This window comes from Ursus americanus, chromosome 33, assembly GCF_024610735.1.
Source record: "Ursus americanus isolate L20-20 chromosome 33, mUrsAme1.1.p, whole genome shotgun sequence".
In the NCBI taxonomy this organism is placed as follows: Eukaryota; Metazoa; Chordata; class Mammalia; order Carnivora; family Ursidae; genus Ursus; species Ursus americanus.
In genome coordinates, this window is record NC_142159.1 from 21,132,836 (window position 1) to 21,151,740 (window position 18,905).

At 45.1% G+C, this 18,905-nt stretch overlaps 1 protein-coding gene across 6 annotated transcripts in view; it reads right to left on the reverse strand.

Annotated features, from left to right (window-relative positions):
- The window catches only part of PRDM2 (PR/SET domain 2), a 118,677-nt gene that overhangs the window by 29,888 nt on the left and 69,884 nt on the right, over positions 1-18,905 (reverse strand). For 4 of the 6 annotated variants that reach the window (XM_045777941.2, XM_087858335.1, XM_045777938.2 and 1 more), the window contains 2 exons: positions 15,531-15,641; positions 5,368-9,748 (listed from right to left, as the gene is read on the reverse strand). In XM_045777941.2, the coding sequence (XP_045633897.1) occupies positions 5,368-9,748; positions 15,531-15,641 (4,492 nt within the window). Of the gene's footprint in view, positions 1-360; positions 5,254-5,367; positions 9,749-15,530; positions 15,642-18,905 lie in introns of those variants that run through there. The other 2 variants (XM_087858336.1, XM_087858334.1) reach the window with 2 other exon arrangements.

Sequence of the window (18,905 nt, forward strand, 5' to 3'; positions counted from 1 at the left end):
GTTTCTTCTTCCAGGGATTCTTAAAAAGAAAAATCCCCAAAGCAAGCTGTTAACAAGCACAGATGAAGCCGAGACCCCACACACGAAATTCTTTATTTCCCTCTTAGCAAAGTAAGTTCACAAGGTACTTCTCAGCACCACTGTCCCGACTGCATGTCTACCCTCTCGATGGGATATAAGCAGTGTAACCAACATTCGGTGAATGCCAAATTGGAACCATTGAAGAGAGGTCGTCTGGGTGGACTCTACGCGCCGCACTTCCTACCGAGGGCAGCCTCCGACCCGACCGCTCCTGAACGGCCCCCCTTCCTCTTCCTCAACTGCTCCCAAGGATGTACAAAAGCAGTCCTTTCACAAGGGTTTAGAAAGTGTTTTTATTGGTTACAATTATATAAAACGTATCACTTGAATTCCCTCTAGTTATTAAGTGCTGGCTAGCAATAACATAAAAACACTTCTTATACATCTGACAAGCTCCAATGATTTCTTTCATGTCAGAAGGGAAGAAGAGCAACGGGCATGCCTGTCTATAATGACCCTCCCTCTCTCTCTCAAGGCTACATTGGTTAAAATCAACGGACAACCCTTTTGTATGTCAAATTGTAAATTTTAATGTTTTCATTAGAATAGTCTTTTATATCACTCTCCAACAAGAAACAATAAAATAACTAACAGCAAACTTCAATACAAGAACACTCTCCAGATTAACAACTCCAACAAAAATGGAAAATGTAAATCACATATAATACAATTGAAGTGTCCAAAACAATTTAAATAATTTTAAATATTTTATTTTTAAACTGCTACAAATGCTTTGTACAACATTTCAACATAAAGTCCCCATAACAGAAATGTAACAAAATGGGAATGGTCGCGAAAGGGTTAAAGTGGCACAAATTCACCAAACAAGCATCAAACTACACATTTTCAGAGGTAGATTACTTTTAAAGTTGAGAACAAAAAACAACATGAATAAAACCAAGCCATTTTCCACCAACTCAGTCATCAATTAAGGGGAAGGCATAGAATGCACAGAGAAATGACACATCCACTCAGGACGAGGCCAATTTGCAGGTTTTTTGCTCTCTCTTTTAGAGACGGAAGTGTAAAACCTGGCATGTAAATTCATTCACATACTTACGTGTAGACATACATGTATAGAGGCCTGTGGCGTATCCTGGCTGCGGACATATTGCTACATAGTCTCCGATAATATAATAGTTATAAGTTAGTGCCAGATAATCATCTGAGAGGATAATGTCCATTTGGATATATGAACACGACACTGGAAGAAGCATTAAAAAAAAAAAAAAGTCCATATCCAATCTGGTTTCCTCTCCATTATGCTGGCAATCTGCTTCTGATATATATTTAAAAAACAAAAATAAAAGAAGAACAAACAAGCTGAGAGAAGCTAAATGCCTCTCTGTATATAACTCATTTAAAAGAAAGGCATCAAGAGCTGGTGTGTGACCAGAACATTTTAGAATGAGTGCATCAGAATTTGTCATCCCTGAAATCTACAGAGAACTACTCATAAACCAGAACCTGGTCTGCAAAGTTAAGTTCCAATCATTCCTTTCTCTGCTGTGTGCCAAGACCCAGGGCTGCGCTCCGATCTGAGCCCCCAGTACCGTGGCGACATGCCCTCCTCTTCATACCCCGATCGCCCGGGAGCCCAGCACACGTGCCAGGCTCCAGCAAAGCAGCAGAGACCCAACCCTAACCAGGGCAGCAAAAAACCTGCTGACAGTCAGTCGTGTGTTAGGATTTTTGAGTCAGCTTCAACTGGTCTTGCAAGCGTGGTGTATCTCATATCCTTGGCCGTAGTACTTATCCTAAGTTAAGCATGCAATATCTTTATTTAGTCAATTACAGTTTGCTTTGTCTGGGGGGCTTTTCTACAGGAGGCTCCTAGAAAATAAGGAAACTGAAGATGAATGGCAACGTAACATCACCTGACATGACCTGACGGTGTTAAGGGAACGGTGCATAGACTATTCAACAAATGTCGTTTTGACAGCAACAGAAGGGCTCTGAAGGTACACGGGAACTTGGGTATCCTACTCAAGAGAGGCTAGGAGGGACCACAAGCAGGTCTCTTTGGAGTTGTGTGTGGCAGAGGCAGGTATGTGAAAACTTAGCATCATGGTATTTTTTTAAATCTATTCATGGCCAACAGGAAAACACAGTCTGGTATTTCATGTTGCTTCTCCATCTTTAAGTGTTTAATGGGAACACGGTATTTTTTTTTAAGTTGCTCTAAAAGGAGCAGTAAAGAACGTAAGAACACCTTGAAATTTACAAAGACCAAAGATGGCTAGGAGCGGAGAATGTATCTCTTTCCTCGTCTTTCCATCGGTGGAAATGAGCCCTCAGCAAGAGATCTAACTCCAGTCCCACAACATGCAGTTGGGCTCTGGCCGCTGACTGTGAGAGGTGAGCCCACCACAGGGTAGGGTACGCTGGGCTGACAGTTGTCCTGGGACAATCTAAAGATGGGTGGTATGCCTGGTGTCCTCTGCTGCCTTGTGCTAAGAAGAGGATTGGAAACACATGTCTTTTTTACACCCTGACTGGCACAATGTCTTGTGCTCCAGGAAATGACCAACTGGCCAATTCTGCTGAGCCCTCAGCATTCAATGGGAAACTCTGACTTCATTCACATGGCTTGAGAAACTGTGGAATCCTCAACTGGCATTCAAATGTAATATGTCTGAGTGCTGGGGACTAGCTCTTAATCACAGTTTGTTAGGATGAGACACACAGGAAAGGGATGTGCGGCCAGGCTGGTGCAAGTCCTTGAATATGCAACGGGCTAAGTAAAGCAACATCACTGAAAAAAAACTAAGGCAAAGCCACTCCTTCCAAACATGCACCATGAAATCATCCCTGAATAAAATCTACGAGCAGAAATACACTGAGAAGGGACGAAGAATACCGCAAAAACAATTCCTTTCCAGTGTAATACACCCAACAAGGAGGGAGGATGAGGTCGGCTTTCTAAAAGCCCTGGGCTGGACAGTGATGAACCCCCACCCTCCCCAGGCCGGAGCTTAGAAATCCCAGTTTTAGAGTAAATGCACAACAAGGTGCGAAGAAGACCACAACAAACTCTCGGAAGGAATGCCCACTCTTGGGTGCAGATAATTAAACAATGATGTCCTACGGAACGTGCTGGTTTTTTCACTTCCCAAAAACACTTCACAAATTTATGGTCACCTGTAAGCAGCCCCCCGTGCAAGACACACGTCCTTCATTCAGATGTGCCCACAGTACAATGCCAGCGACTCCTGCCACCAGGGGCTGCTACCGGGGAGGGGAGGCCTGCTGCCACCATCTACCCGTTAGAAACAACAGCTGTTTTCTTATCAGACTCTTCAGTGTTTCCTCTTAGGCCAAATCCATTCCAGCAATGGAACCCTCTGTTAACTATCAAATAAAGCAAAATAATGAAAATTAACTGGAGCAAAGAAGAGAGACACAATTTTATTAGGCACTTTGGTCCTTTGCAGTTTTCAGAGTTCTTCAAAAAGCACTGGATGAGTAAGAGGCCAAGTGAATGAACTTCATACGTGTACACTTACTCACAGAGTTTAACTTTATAGTACTTTAATTTTTCATAACCTCACCCTTGCATTGTATAAATGGGATCCAGTACAAAATGAGTGATTCTTTCAGGTTAACACTGCAGACAAAAAAGGATGCACATAGTACATTCTAAAGCATCAACCACCCGGGGGATGTTTTTTAGTACAGTCCGTGAAAATGATGGCATTTTCTGGTTCTTTAACCTTGAAAAGGACTCGGTTCAAGAACGTCCTGTTGTGGAACTTCCAGAACACAGAGTACAAACAGGTACACAGTTAAACTGCTACAGGCGGGCAGCTTGAACAGCTGAGAAACAGGTGCGTATTTTCAGCAGGGCTAAGCTCCAAGATGCTATATTATGCATACGCCACGGCCAGAGACCAGACGCCGAATCGGAACTACCGTGACAGATTTGTTAGTTCACTCACCACATTTTTAAAAATGTGACCCTTCATTCCTAGTCAATCATTCCAATCAGCCTTGGCTGATGACCCTTATCTACACCTTTCTTTAGCCACGACTTAAGGCACACCAGCACCAAGAACTTCACGCATCAAGTGTGCAGTGGTAACAGCACCTGAGTCCTTATGACCTCTCCAAAATGGCAGTCACTCTCCAGAATATTCATTCTAACGATTTGCCTGAAACACCAGAGAGTTTTCAGACACGGAAAGTTAGAGCCAAGAAAGCCCAGAGCCGAGCAGCTCATCACTCTGAAAGGACAAGAATTTAAAGTATTTTGCAGAAATTCTATCTGATGTTGACTCTTTTACATGGGATTCACCTGGAGCCATTATCCAGGAAACAGGGATTCCGAGAACGCACATCAGCTCGGGTTACTTGAGTAACTTGGAAAGTCTGAAAAGTCAGTATGACAAATTTAACTATTGCCCTGTGTTTTTAATGTGTCACGGAGAACAGTTCTTAATACAGGGAGGACACAGAATAAAACAGTGAAATCACCTCCAACCGAAGATGAATTCTTCCGCCATTACTGGGGGAACACACGCGCTGACATGTGGAGCCGACCTGCCCTGGGCTGCCACACCTGCCTGTGGGACCTGCCAGGTTCTGCCCCCACTGCAAGGCTCTCAGAGCTCCCTCCTCCCCTTTCTTTGGAATCTGGCCTGTTTCCTATCCTACGTCTGGAGACAGGAGGGGGGGGGACCTAAGGCATCTTAAAAGGAGTACGGTGTTTTCATGTGTTTGTTTTAACCAATGAGGCAACTTTTTCAAATTAAAACACTATAAAAGAAAGCATGAATAATAAAAGCTTGCTCAATTACTATAACTATGCTCCAGTCACAAAAATATTAAACAAGACTGCAATGTGGTTTCAACGAACTCGGTGATCCAACCTTAACCACGAGCAAGATCTATGATCCGGAAATAATACAAAGTGACACTGAGATATTACCCAAGATATGAAGGAAGTGTGAGAGAATTTCATCTTTTCGTAATAGAATTTTATCTTTTGACAGCTTTTTTATGGTTTCAAATTCAATTCACAACCAGCCCCATTAAAGAAATGGTACCACTCGGTGAGTCCTAGGTCTGACACAAAAGCTGGGAATTCAGGTCTGAGGCAGCCAAAGCAGTGACCCTTCTTCGTGCCTCCAACTGAACCAACAGCTACTTCCTTTAAATGCTTATGTCAAAATTCTACAGGAAAAAGGAAAAAATGGCCATTGGGCAAGAATATTGTTTTCTTCCAACCGTCTTCCCCCCCGCGCTCGTCAGCTCGGACTTCCTCTGGCCCTGGAAGACTCGGCTTACCTGAAGTCCTTCAGCTCCTGCTTGCCACCGCTGTCCTCCCTCCTGTTGTCCCCCGGGTCGGCAGAGGCTGCCAGCTGGAGGCTTCGGGTGACCGGTCCCCCACTCCGTTCTCTAGATTTTACATTGAACCGGTCTGTTCTTTTCTTACTGGCCAAAGCAGATTTGCTCTGCAAGACAGCTTTGCTCTTCTGGACCCGCACATGCAGGCCCCGGGACGTCTTGCTCGCGAGCTGAGCAGAATGGTTCTTGGCCACAGCTTTGGGCTTTTTCCCCTCGACATGAGTTATTTTGGCCATTCTGATCGGGCTTGAGTTCCTTAAGGAGGAGCTTGGCTTTTTGGACTTGACCGAAGCTGCAAATTTGACATTCTGCTTGGACCTGAAGGACGAGGAGGGCAGCGGGACCGGTGCGGGGCCCGAGCTGCGCGCTCTGGTCTTGCCCAGAGGGGCCTGCACGCTTTGCATCTTAATCTCTGCGTCCGCCGTCCGGCGGCGGTGGCTGCTGCTGCTCTTGTCACTACTTGCAGGTGAGGAGTGCCCGCCTTTCTTGGATGAGTGGGAAGCTTTTTTTTTGGAGGGAGAGAGTGGTTTTTTGGGACAGCTGAAGGCGGCGTGTTTGTTCAGGCTGCCGATGTACGTGAACTCCCTGTTACAGTACGGGCAGATGTGCGAGGACGACTCGCAGGCCGTTTTGAAGTCGGCCTTCTGCTTCGCAGATTTGTTTTTCTGAAGGATTGCTTTCTGGACAAGCTGGTTTTTTTTCTTCAACGCGTTTAGTTTGAGCTTGTTCGAGGACATTTTGCTGAGCTCGACACTAAAGTTCAGTCTTTTGGGCTGTCCCATTCGTCTGAAGGCGTTCTTCCCGGAGTTATCTAGAACCACCACACCGTTTTTGGGCTGTACAGTCTGTTTCAAGGGGACTGGGTTTTTCTTAGGGGTATACCTCTTCTTGTCACTGGCAGAAGCACACGCCAGGATGTGTTTGTGTAACTCCGGCATGTTGTCGACACCTTTCCCGCACTTGGTGCAGCGAATGGCAGTGGTGAACGTCTGTGGAATATTGTGTGTAGTGAAATTTGTGGCCGTCACGCCGATGCCCATGGGGTTTCGGTGATGGTACTGAAATGGGGGCGGTTTAAAGCTCGGGTAATGCTGATTGAGGCCCAGTCGGACATCTGGGTCTTTCGTTTTTATGCCAGAAGCCATTATTTTTATGGTTGTGTAAAGCTCTTCGGAGGAATCATTCAGCTCTTCTTCTTCTTTCGACGTTTCTAAAGGATCGTCTGGCAAACTTTGCATATGCTCTCTATGGGCCTTGCTGGGATCGGTGAAGTTCTGGGGCCTCAGGGTGCCACTTTCAAACTCATGGTGGGTGCACACCTTGTCTGGGTGGAGATCTCGCTGGTGCTGCTGCAAATTGCACAAAAAAGCAAATTCCTTTTTACAAACTGAACACACAAAGATATTCCCAACTCCATGAAGCAAAAAGCGATGTTCTGACAGATCAGTTTTAGCCTTAAAGAGCTGCACACAAAATTCACATTTGAAGGGCCATTCTTCAGCATGGACAGATAAATGTTTGGTTAGATCTTTAATGGAAAGAAAAGGTGATTCACAGACATTGCAGACAAAGTTTTTGTTGAATGTTTCCTGAACAATCTCCTGTTCAACTGCTGACTGGGGTTCTTCCCTGGGTTTCAGATCGTCATTCTCTAGTTCCTCCTGCTTGAAAGTTATCATGGGGAGAGAAACTTCCAGATTATCCCCAGAGGAAACAACAGATGATACTGCTGAGAGCGGTGGCGGCGAGGGGGAAGAGGAGGAAGAAGAAGAGGAGAAGGAAGAAGAGGAAGAAGACGAGGAAGACGACGAGGAAAGGGTCGGGGGTCCGGGCGAAGCAGCAGACGTGAGTGGCTCCACGGAAGGGATGGGAGATGGTGACGGAGACACTGTAGGAGAGAGAATGGGAAGTGGGGACTGCACGGTGGCATTCGAGAGCGGAGAGGGACATGGACGGGGAGATGCCTCGGAAGAGGGGACCGGAAGAGGGAGAGTAGGAAGGAGTGGCGGCGGTGACGTGGCAACAGTCAACACGGGAGGACACGCTGGGGGGGAAGAGGGGTGTGTTGGGATCAAGAGAGGAGGCAGTTGCCCAGAAGAAAGGGAAGAGGTCTGTAGGGCAGGCGAGGAAGGAGAGACAGTGGGTGGGGACTCAACCACAGGGGCCGATAAACTGGAGTCCGGGCCAAGGCCAGCATCTGGCTGGGGGTCCAGGGACTGACAAGGACTCGGGCTCCGGGTCACATCTGCAGCACTCTCTACAGGTAAATCGAGGCCGTTGTACTCATTGAGAAGAACCTTCTGCAGCATGCAGGTGGTGGGTTTCTTCTTCTTTACGGCACTGCAGGCTGGCTGCACCAAATGGTTTTCTTTGACCTCCTTGCCTTCGGAGTCACTGCAAGGCTTCTTATGCACACTGAGATCTAATACAGATTCCCACTGGACCAGAGTCTTGCCTGTGCCCTCAGCCTTCTGTTTGACGCCGCTGGATAAATCCAGGGGCTGCTGGTTGCACACATTGCTAAAGGTAGAACTGGCTGCCCACTCCTTAGATACTTTATATTCGTCAAAGCATGGCGGGCTCACAGCTTCTCTCTCCTCTCTCCCAGATAGACTCCACGCGGGTGAGTTGCTATGACTTTCTAATTTGGGCTTTTTGGAACCCAGAACTCCATCAGGCCATGCTGTTTTGCCGTCGCTTTGCTTTCCAAAGTCTCGAAGGGCAGGACTGTGTTGTGGGGAACTGGGAGGAGAACTGGTCCGCCGCTTAAACCTACTCGAGGTCACGGGGAGCATCGATGCAGGAGCGGACACACAAACAGGCCCTAACTTCGGTATTTCGCTCGCTGAAATGCCTGCAGGAGGAGGCAGCTTGTCCTGGGTCTGAAGAAGTTGTTTGAGCTTCGATGACAAGTACACACTTTTCTCTTTGTGGAAAGACACTGCCTCCGATGTGGCTATACTGAGAGGCAGTAAGGAGCACGAGGGCACCGAGGGGTCGGCCTCTGTCTCGGCTTTGATTTTAGGTAGCACGGGAGGACTCGCGGTTCTCCGTTTCTTGGACTCGCTGTTTGTGCCGCTGGAAGGCTCTTTAGGAAGATCATCTGCTATAGAGGCCTGTGTGGTCTTTACATTTTGGGTGATCTCCACCGTAACAGGAGTAAGCAGACAATTTATCCCATACAAGTCTGCAGAGCTGGACTCCATCTCGATGACATCACAGTTACTCGTGCTGCTGCTGGTCTGAATTTTGCCATCAATATAGAACTTTAGGTTTTCAGAGATATTGCTGGAGATATCCATGATGTACACATCATCTGCCTCCCCGTCCTCCTCCGGCTCTGTGCTGGGCACGTAGACGCTCTGGGCCGGCGGGGCCTGCTCTGCGGGCGGGTGCGGCTCCTCCAGGAGGCCCCCTTTCCGCCGCACGCCCTTGGGAATCAGATGGCGCTCGTGCACCCTGCGCTGGTGCCGTCTCATGTTAGTGTGCGTTCCAAAAACCTTCTTACAGTATTTGCACGGATGAAGCTCTTTAACTTCCCCATTCTCTTCCACGACAGAAGAATTGACAGTTTCCAGGGGGGCTTTCTCTGAATGCGAGAGCAGAGCGTCCTGCCCAAGGCCAGAAGGAGGCAAGTCATCGTTCGCAGCAGCGCTGTCGCCGGGTACTCTGCCATCAGCCGGGTCTTCGGGCGGCTGGAGCGCGAGGCTGGGCTTCCGCTTCAGCCCCGCCTCGTGGCGCCGCTCATGCCTCCTCCTGTTGATCTGCGTGCCAAACGCTTTCCCACAGTACTTGCACTTGAAAGCATGATTGACTGTGGATATGTGGATGTGCATGTGACGTTCGAGGCCCTGTTTGGTCGTGAACTTCCTCTCACAATGCTGACATGGAAAGAGAAATGTCTCGAATATATCGCCGTTGGCCTCCTCTTTAGTTTTGGGAGTTCTGGTAACAGGTGGAACCTCTAGAGAGCCTACAAGCGTTTCTTTTGAAACATTTTTTGGTTCTTCCAATAAATCTTCTGGCTTCTCATCACATCGTATTTCTGGCTCTTTCACAGAACTCTCATTTGTCACGTCAGCTTCTTCCTCCCCCTCTTCCTCCAGCTCGTCATCTTCGTCCTCTTCCTCTTCCTCCTCCTCCTCCAAATCATTCACCTCACAGTTCGTGGCTTCTGGCTTCTCGTCTGGTTCTGTGTGGGGCTCACAGGCAGTGGGGGGGACTACTAGTTCCGGAAGCACATCCTGACTAACCGCCTCCTGAAGAACGGCTGTCTGCTCCACTACTGAGGCTGAAGGCTTCTCATCCTCTTCTTTGGGACCTAGAAAGCACAGGGAAACATAAGCATGAGCATGAGGTCAAAAACGAGCGACTTTACTATCAATTCTTACTATTCAAGACATTTCTCTTATCACCGAAGATGTGTATGGGAGACTATGATCAGCAATAGAAAGCTCTACCTCCCCATTTATAAAGCTATACTAGATAGGAATCCATTCTGTTCATTTACTCAACAAATATTTAGAGTGCCTGCTACATACCAGGCCACACTCTGTGCGGTAAGGATACATACGTGAGCCGTGTGCCCACGTGGAGCTTCGAATCTCTTCTGTGTTCAGTCACACATATAAATACAATTTTGTTGACAAAAACTGTAGGACCTAGAACTGTGTTGGAGGTGCACCTGGGTGGCCCAGTCAGTTAAGCGTCTGCCTTAGGCTCAGGTCATGATCCCAGGGTCCTAGGTTCGAGCCCCACACTGGGCTCCCTGCTTGTCTCTCTCCCTCTGCCCCTCCCCATGCTTGTTATCTCGCACGAGTACGAGTACTCTCTCTCTACTCTCAAATAAATAAAACCTAAAAAAAAAAAAGAAAAGAAAAGAAACCTGTGTTGGATATCGACAGATTACTGGATTCAAAACTGGATTCAGATCCAGCATCCAGTGATACTGGATATCAAGAGTCTTGCCGTGACTTCTAATTCCTCATGATTCCAAACTGAAACTAGAAAACTGTTAATCACATTACCAGGTTAGTTCTTCGTAGGCTATCTTGAATAGAATGATTCTCTCCCTCCTTCCTGACCAAAACTATGTATTTAGAAACTAGGACATTTTCCAAGCCTAATCAAATTATTAAGAACTCAGGAGCTGTGGAGAAAAAGGAACCCTTACGCACTGTTGCTGGGAATGCAAACTGGTACAGCCACTGTGGAAGACAGTACGGAGATTCCTCAAAAAAATAAAAAATAGAACTACCCTAAGATCCAGCAATCGCAATACTGGGTATTTAGCCCCCAAAAATACAAAAACACCAATTCAAAAGGATACATGCACCCCTATGTTTACTGCAGCATTATTAAAAACAGCCGAACCATGAAAGCAGCCCAAGTGTCCATCCATAGTTGAATGGATAAAGAATATGTGGTATATACACAGACACAGACACACAGACACACACACGCGTGCAGACACACACACACACACAAGAATATTATTAAGCCATAATAAAGAATGAAATCCTGCCATTTTCAACAACATGGATGGAGCTAGAGTATAATGCTAAGCAAAGTCAGTCAGTCAGAGAAAGACAAATACTATATGACCTCACGCAAGTGTGGAATTGAAGAAACAAAACAAATGAGCAAAGGGGAAAAAAGAGAGAAAAAGACAAACCAAGAAACAGATTCTTAACTACAGAGAACTGGTAGTTACCAGAGGTGAGGTTGGCGGGGGGGATGGGTGAAACAGATGCTGAGGATTAAGAGCACATTTATCATCACACAGAACTACTGAATCACTATACACTGTACACCTGAAACCAATGTAACACTATATTAACTACACCGGAATTAAAATAAAAGCTTAAGAAAAAGAAAAAAGAACTCAGGAGCACCTGAAGAAGGAAATAAAGACCTGAAGTGACTTCTGAGTCTCTATACCCAGAAGAAACCCACCCAAGCCCAACCTGAGGTAGACAGCAGACAGGTGGTCAAGGAAGGACTCACCGGTAAGATGATAGTGGAGCAGAGGCCTAAAGAAAATGAGTCACACAAATATCTGGGAGAGGGAAGCCCACCAGACAGAGGAAACAGCAGACACAGAAGCTCTGAGTCAACAAGTTAGATGTGTTCAAAAAAAACAGCAAGAAGTCAGAAAGGCTGGGGTGGAGATGGACTGAAAAAAAGAAACTCTAGGTGGACAAAGATGGAGGCAGGGAGAGGTGATGGGAAGTGGTCAGACACTGGATATATTTTGAAGATAAAAGGCTGACAAGAGTGCTGACTGGCTGTAGTGTGTAGGAAGAGAGAGGGAGGGAGAGAGGGAGGAGTCAAGGAGGATTCCACAGCAACTGGAATAATCCTATTTACTGAAAGACTGAGGGAAAAGTAGGTCTGAGCCCCCCCCAAACCCCCACCCCCGTGAGTGTGTGTGTCGAGGGGGAACCAAGAGTTACTTTGGAGAGACAGACAAACAGAGACACACACACACACCCCCGAGTAAAGATATTAGCAAGTCATTTGTTTTACAGGACTCAATTTCAACAAACAGCTGAGCCCAGACTGTACAAGTCCTCAAACTGCAAGTGGTATTTGGAGCATGGGACTGCACGAGGCCACCTGGAGAATGAATGCAGACCGATGAGAAGCAGGAAGACAGTCCCCCAGATGACTCCAGCACTTACAGGTCAGAAGAATGGCAAGTGAGGTTATCTGGAGAGCCAAGAAGAGGAAAGAAAGTTTCAAAAGGAGAAAGATCAGCTGTGTCCGGAACTACGAATGGGTTGGCTAAAGGAGGACAGAGAGCTAAACAACCAATTTACCAAGGTGGAGGTGTGGGGGCGGTGGTGACAACAGTTCTAGCAGAGCAGTGGGGACAAATGCCTAATGGAGTTCCTAAGACAATGGACAGAGCAGGGAGACAGGGAGACTGTAGTGAAGCTAGAAAGGAAAGCAGAGATGTGGAGCAGTGGCTGGAAAGAATCACAGGGACAGCAAGGGACTCTAAGACAGGCACTGTCACAAGCCCATTTAATGACGACGGGGATGGTCCGCCGCACTTTCTCCACAGTACCACCTGAGTCCCTGCTGAATCAGGCCCCTTTTAAGAAAATGAAACAAGCATTAAGAAAGGCTCCGTAAAGGAAGCAGAGCTACTCTAACTTCTGGCTCTTCATTCACTGAGCCAATATTTACTATATGCCAGTACTAGGTAAACGTGGCTGTCAAGATCCTTACTCTCACAGAGCTTCACTGTAACGGGAGCCACGTATGAGTAACAATACTGTCGTGAATTAATGGCCATGCTTTGGGGAAGTACGGGTTGAAGTACGGGTTGCTGCGGAAGCATGCGGGACAAACACCTAATAACGACTTCGTTAATCAGGGAAGGAAGGCTTCTCAGAGAAAGGACTGAGCAGGCTGAACCTGAAGGTCAAGGACAGAAAAGGAAAAGCAAGCAGGAGGAATCAAAACATGTAGCACCCTAGAAATTAGTCTGGACTCACCTGGGGGCAGTGGGGTTCCATTAAGGTATTTTAAAGCAGGGAGAGTGCTGTTTGGGAGATCTGGCTGCAATGTGGCTTACAGGGTTGGGAGAAGGGACATTCCTGGAGGCAGGAGATGAATTCCAAGGCGGGGGTATTAGAAGGGAGAGGATGGGGCCTACACTAAGAGACGGAAATGGAAAGAAGCAATGGACAAAGAGTGGCCAGACTGTCAAGATAAGAGACCTGTCAACAGACCTAGTGACCACCTGGATGTGGGAAGGAAGGGCTAAAAAGGCCAACCTTCCCAGCTCTGCAAACACCAGGTATTTGTGGCAAGCTCACCTGCTCAGTCCTAGCCCCCTGGTCATTCAGCTTTACTTTCACCTGTCTGTCCGCTACCTCTCTCCCAACAGACCAGCCTTCTCTCCCCGAAGACAAACTTCATTAATCCCAAGAGTTCACAGACTGGGACACTCGTCATTTGATGGTGGGAGGAGCTAACTCCCTTTCCAAATACATTTTCAACAAAGACCCAGCATCTTGCTAAAAAAGTCAACATGAGACAACAGAAAATGAAAATAACACCTCCAAGGCTTAGAAATTTTATTTTTTTTTTAAAGATTTCTATTCATTTATTTGACAGAGACAGACAGGCAGCGAGAGAGAACACAAGCAGGGGGAGTGGGAGAGGAAGAAGCAGGCTTCCAGCGGAGGAGCCCAATGTGGGGCTTGATCCCGGAACGCCGGGATAATGCCCTCAGCCGAAGGCAGAGGCTTAACGACTGCGCCACCCAGGCGCCCCAGGCTTAGAGATTTTAGATCCCATTATTAGCCAAAATCTGTGGCTTTCTGTTACTGGAGGGAAAAAAAATTCTTTCCCTGTGATTGGTAAACAATCCCAGACTTAAAACTGTCCAAAGTAATATGGGGCAAAACACTCAGAGCTCCTTATTAAATTACTAGTAAGGCCCACAGCAACGTGTATCCACACACTCGATGAGGTCTGTTGAGTTTTAAAAATAGAGGAAGGTTTGGGGAACACAAGGAAGAGTCTGGACTATTTGCTCAGTACACAGACCACTTGCTGAGGACAATGCAGAACATTCAGGAGAAGCTGACAACTAGCCTGTAAGGAACCAATCACACTTTGACCAGCTATTCCACAAACAGGTAAATATTAGATACTTTCCTTCATAGGACCTAATGTTATTTCAGGAATAAATAACTTGTCTTCAATTACTGAAGGGGAGAGAGGGCTGCTGGATTTTCTTTTTTAATTCTGCCACTAAAGGCACTGAGATTCTTTAAGTATTTGTGCTGCTGTTCAAACAAAAGTCTTAATTAGCAAAATCTGCTATCAGCATGCAGAACTTAGTTTTAAAAGGCTCTAGGAAATCAACCTGTCTGTTCTTGCTTCATAAAATGCTACAGGAAATTATAACCGTTTATGAATGTCATCACTGCAAACAGTGCTAATAAAGTGGTTTTATAAAAGGCATCCAAATACTCTGGTTTCTCTTCAGATCACATCAATCCTTCACCCTTTTTAAAGGCATCAAAAATGTTTTGTTGGGTTTCTTTTTCTCTACAAATGTTTCTTGAAAGAGTCACAAGCCTATTATTTTGAAATTTGCCTGTCTGGGTCACTACAAACAATTCTTAGAAAGCTCCGGTCTCTGCATATATTTTGCCACATAACGAATTAAAACACACCTCCCTCATTTCTATTATCGACGGTCTCAATATAGTCGCTCAAGTGCAAGGAGCTCAGAGCAATCTGCCTTTCTGATGAACTTTCAATCCATGCCTCTCTCTGAATTCTCACATCACTGAGGGCCTAGAGTATCAATCCTTAGAAGGGATGATAAAGAAGAAAATTTGGTGGGGAGAAACAGGAAGAAATAAAATAGGAACTTAATTTCTAACAAAAAACAAGGGGCGTGATCCAGGGGTCCTAGGATAGAGCCCTAAGGCAGGCTCACTGCTCGGAGGGAGTCTGCTTCTCCCTCTGCCCCTCCCCCTGCTCCTGCTCCCTCTCTCTCTTTCTCTTTCAAATAAATAAAATCTTAAAAAAAAAAAAAAAAACAATACTCTTCACGCTGCACACTTTTCATGCCGACATATAAAATCAAAGGTGTCTGATATTTCAAGTAAATGTTTAACTGAAGTGCAAAACATAACAATGCAAGTATATAAATCATAAGTGTACAGCTAGATAAAACGTTTACAGAGTAAATACACTGATGTACCCGCCCCACAGCTCAGTGATGGACTAGTGCCAGTGTCCCAGAAACCTTCTCAAGTCCCTGCCACTCTGACTTCTATCACCAGAGATTTGTTTTGATGGTTCTGAACTTTATAAATTATTTATAAATGTAATCATATAGTATGTTTCATTTCATTTTAACCAGAATAATTTCGTTTTTAACAAAGGTCTTTAATACTAATTGGAAGGGGAGGTGGGATGTGGAAGGCTCAGTTCATCATATTAACAGGCAGCCTTTTGCTGTTAACCCTTTCCAGTTCTTGGATGAAGTCTAAGAAGGGCATCCCAAGGAGATTTACAGTAACTGGTGATACATACCCAAATCATACAAGTCCAACTTCCAAGCTTACCTTCCGCAGAATCTCTCATATTTGCAGAAGCAGAATCTGGCTCGCTTGTCTTCAGCTGTAGGTCTTCGGTTTTGTTTGCTTTGTTTTTACTTTCCTGGGATTTTTTCTTCCCTAAAACACAACATTGATTTATTTACTTACTGACTCACTCACTATTACCCTGAATTCTTGAAAAAGACAATTATTAATCCAATGACAGCAAACTGTAGATTTCGAGGCAATTATCATATCAGATTTCTAAAGAAAGGAACTGACGATGACTAAGAATACTTTTAAGTCATGTCAGAGAAAAAAAAAAAAGAAACCCATAAACCCTGTATTCTTGGGCATTAGTTCCCCTATCAAACTAACAGATCATCTATTCTCGAAAAGTTAGTAATACTGACGTCAGAGGAAAATGAGAGAGATAACTAACACCTGAGTCTCAAGACCACACAAACAATAAGGACTGGCATAAGTCTGACTGTAAGAAGCACACTGGGAAAAAACAAGACGGTATAACTTGGGTCCCTTTTAGTTAAGACATGCTTATCCATAACTGTCAAAGCGAAACACCAGAAGCAGGTTGAATTGCAAAGGATGCATGTGTGCAGTGGCTCAAATATCAAATGCAGAGTAATTATGAATAATTCACTGTCAAGTCGGCATGAATTCTAAGGGTCCCCAGAGACCTGACTCCAGGTCCAGTACAATTCGGGATTTCATTAACAACTGGAAGAATGGAATTCAGGAAACACTAACTGCATTCCGACCGATACCACAGTTCAGAAGGTAAGATTAAAATGCAGTGCATGTCTGACAAGCTGGAACAATGAGCTCAGGTCACTGAACCAAGATATTCCACATGGATAAGTAATTCTCTAGGAAAGTACTAGTACTGAAGATTTGGAAGCTCGGTCTCTTTGGGATTTAAGCAGAGTTTGTGGCCCTCTTCTATTTTTTTAAATTCCAAGTTTCTTTTTCCTGGTAGCTCTAGTTTTTCAGTGTTCAGATTCAGAGCAGATTCCTCTTCATCCTCCCCCAAACACTTCTTCCTTCTCCTCCTGCAACACTCTCCCCACCAGGCCTCGCAGAGCTGTCCTTTCTCTTTCAGAACAAACCTGACACCTTTTTGTCTGAACTAGTAAGACGACAAACTGGAAACCACTCACTGCTCCTGGAAAACGGTATTCTCCGTAACAGAACATCATTACAGAGGAGCAAAATCAACTAAAATATAGACAATACATGAAAATGAGGTGAGAGACACAAACAACATTGAAAAGTTCATAATGGTTAAAAATGGAAACACCAATTATAATATGAAGCAAATACTAATCCTAAAAAAGCACCACCAGATTTTAACAAATAATTAAGAGATGAACAAGGGGGGAAAGCACAAAATACTCAATAATCAGCCATTTGTCAGTCTTCAGCAAATTCTAAAATACTATTTTAAACTCCTAATTTTTCAGTCCATGAAAAAAAAAAAAAGATGCTTTGATGCTTTCTGCCATGATGTAAGAGTTCACTCAAATAAATTCCTGATAACACCTCCATCCCTCATTTCCAAAGGCATCTAAAATGGAACTCAGGACCCAAGCAAGCACTTCAATGAAACCACATTCTGGTGGGAACAGAAGCCAAGAGCCTGCAGGTGGAAAGATTATAAACCAATCCCCTCCGTGAAGGGCAAGGACACGAAAACACTTTTTCACAGGAAGAAGTAACCTCCTCTTGAAATTCTTTCTCTCTTTGTCAACTGACGGGCATTAAACCTCAATCTGATGAGGACAAGGCTCTTGGGGAATCCAGCTGTGCTCTAGGACGTCTTCCAGCCAGTTTTCTTATCTTCACGGTGACAGATGCCCCTCCCTGCGTGTGATACCCAGTCCCTATCCAATCACTGGTGGCAAACAATACAAGGAGAACTCATTACTGGCTACTAACACAGTTGCTCTAACGCTGCAGGTTCGTGCCTGCTGAGAACCATGTAGGACTCCGGGTGCTCTAGGACGCTTCATTCAAAAGTTATATTCAGAAGAGTTTTTCCCTGGATCACAAACACGAAAGTGTGGTAAGACATCATGTACCACCTCATGTAACCCAAATAGCCCAAGGAATAACCCTTCCTTACCTCTTACTTTCTACTTTGTACAGGTCTGAGCTTTTGAAATAAGTAAAAATGGAGGTATAGTGTACACTTGGCCTGTTACACATAAATCTTACATACGTTAAAACGAGTCACACACTGTGAAATTTAATAGAAAAACAGATGTCAATTTATTGTAATACAATCCCTTACAAAAGCAATTAAAAGATTTTCTGCCACCTCTCAAGTGCTATACAAAACTGGTTAGCAGGTCTTACAAAAAAACTGGCCTGTATGTAAACAGAGTATTCAATAAGTGAAGTTCCTAGATTTATACTATAATAAAACAGCACAACGTTAATAATACCATTCACTAATCCGTATTTAGACTGAAATCACACAATTATCCAAAAGGCAAAAGTACTCTTTTAAGTTTTATTCCCAGCCTAAAAGAATATTAAAACATCTAACTGATACCGAATACCCATGTCTACTTCTGACCTCCCCAAACCTAACCGGTGAGAAGTGTCCCCCCCACCACCACCACCACCTCCAGGTGCCCTCTTTTAAAAATGAGACCAAGAAACCTTGATTCCCTGTGAAGAGAAACCACTTGAAGTAAGGACACATGCACCCTATTCAGAGGGCCACAGACTGCCTGGGCGTCCCATGAATGACACCCTCTGTTGTGGGGCCGTCTTATGCACTGGAAGACGCTTGGCAGCATCACTGATCTCCACCCACTAGATGCCAGTAGCAGCCCCACTTTTAACTGTGACAAGCCAAAGTCCCCAGACATGGCCAAATGTCCGGGGTGGGCGTGGGAGGTCTCCCCAGGTTAAGAACCATTGGGCTGAACCAATACAATACAGGTCATGAAAGACATAATGGGGCTCTGCAGTCTATATATTTAAGAATTATTCAAGTATTTGAATACCATTAATAAACCACTTGCAAAAACTAAAGGATAGAACAATTAAACGTACTCCCAAGTACCTCTGGTAAACACTGACAGACTTAGTATATCGTGGATATGAGTCTATCATGATCTAATTATCATTCATGAGACTGAGATTACCAGACACATGAAATGATCCTCACAATCTTAATCAGAAACATGTAACACTTCAGTTACTTCCCATTAGGACCATGGACTAGAGATGAAGGGGCTATCGAAACCACCTGTCCTACCTGCTATTTTGAGAGACAAATGAAGGCCAGGGCCCCAGAGGGACTAACTAATCAGTCTATGAGAGAACAGAAATTAGGACCCTGGTGTCCCAACCCACACTTAGGCATGCTTG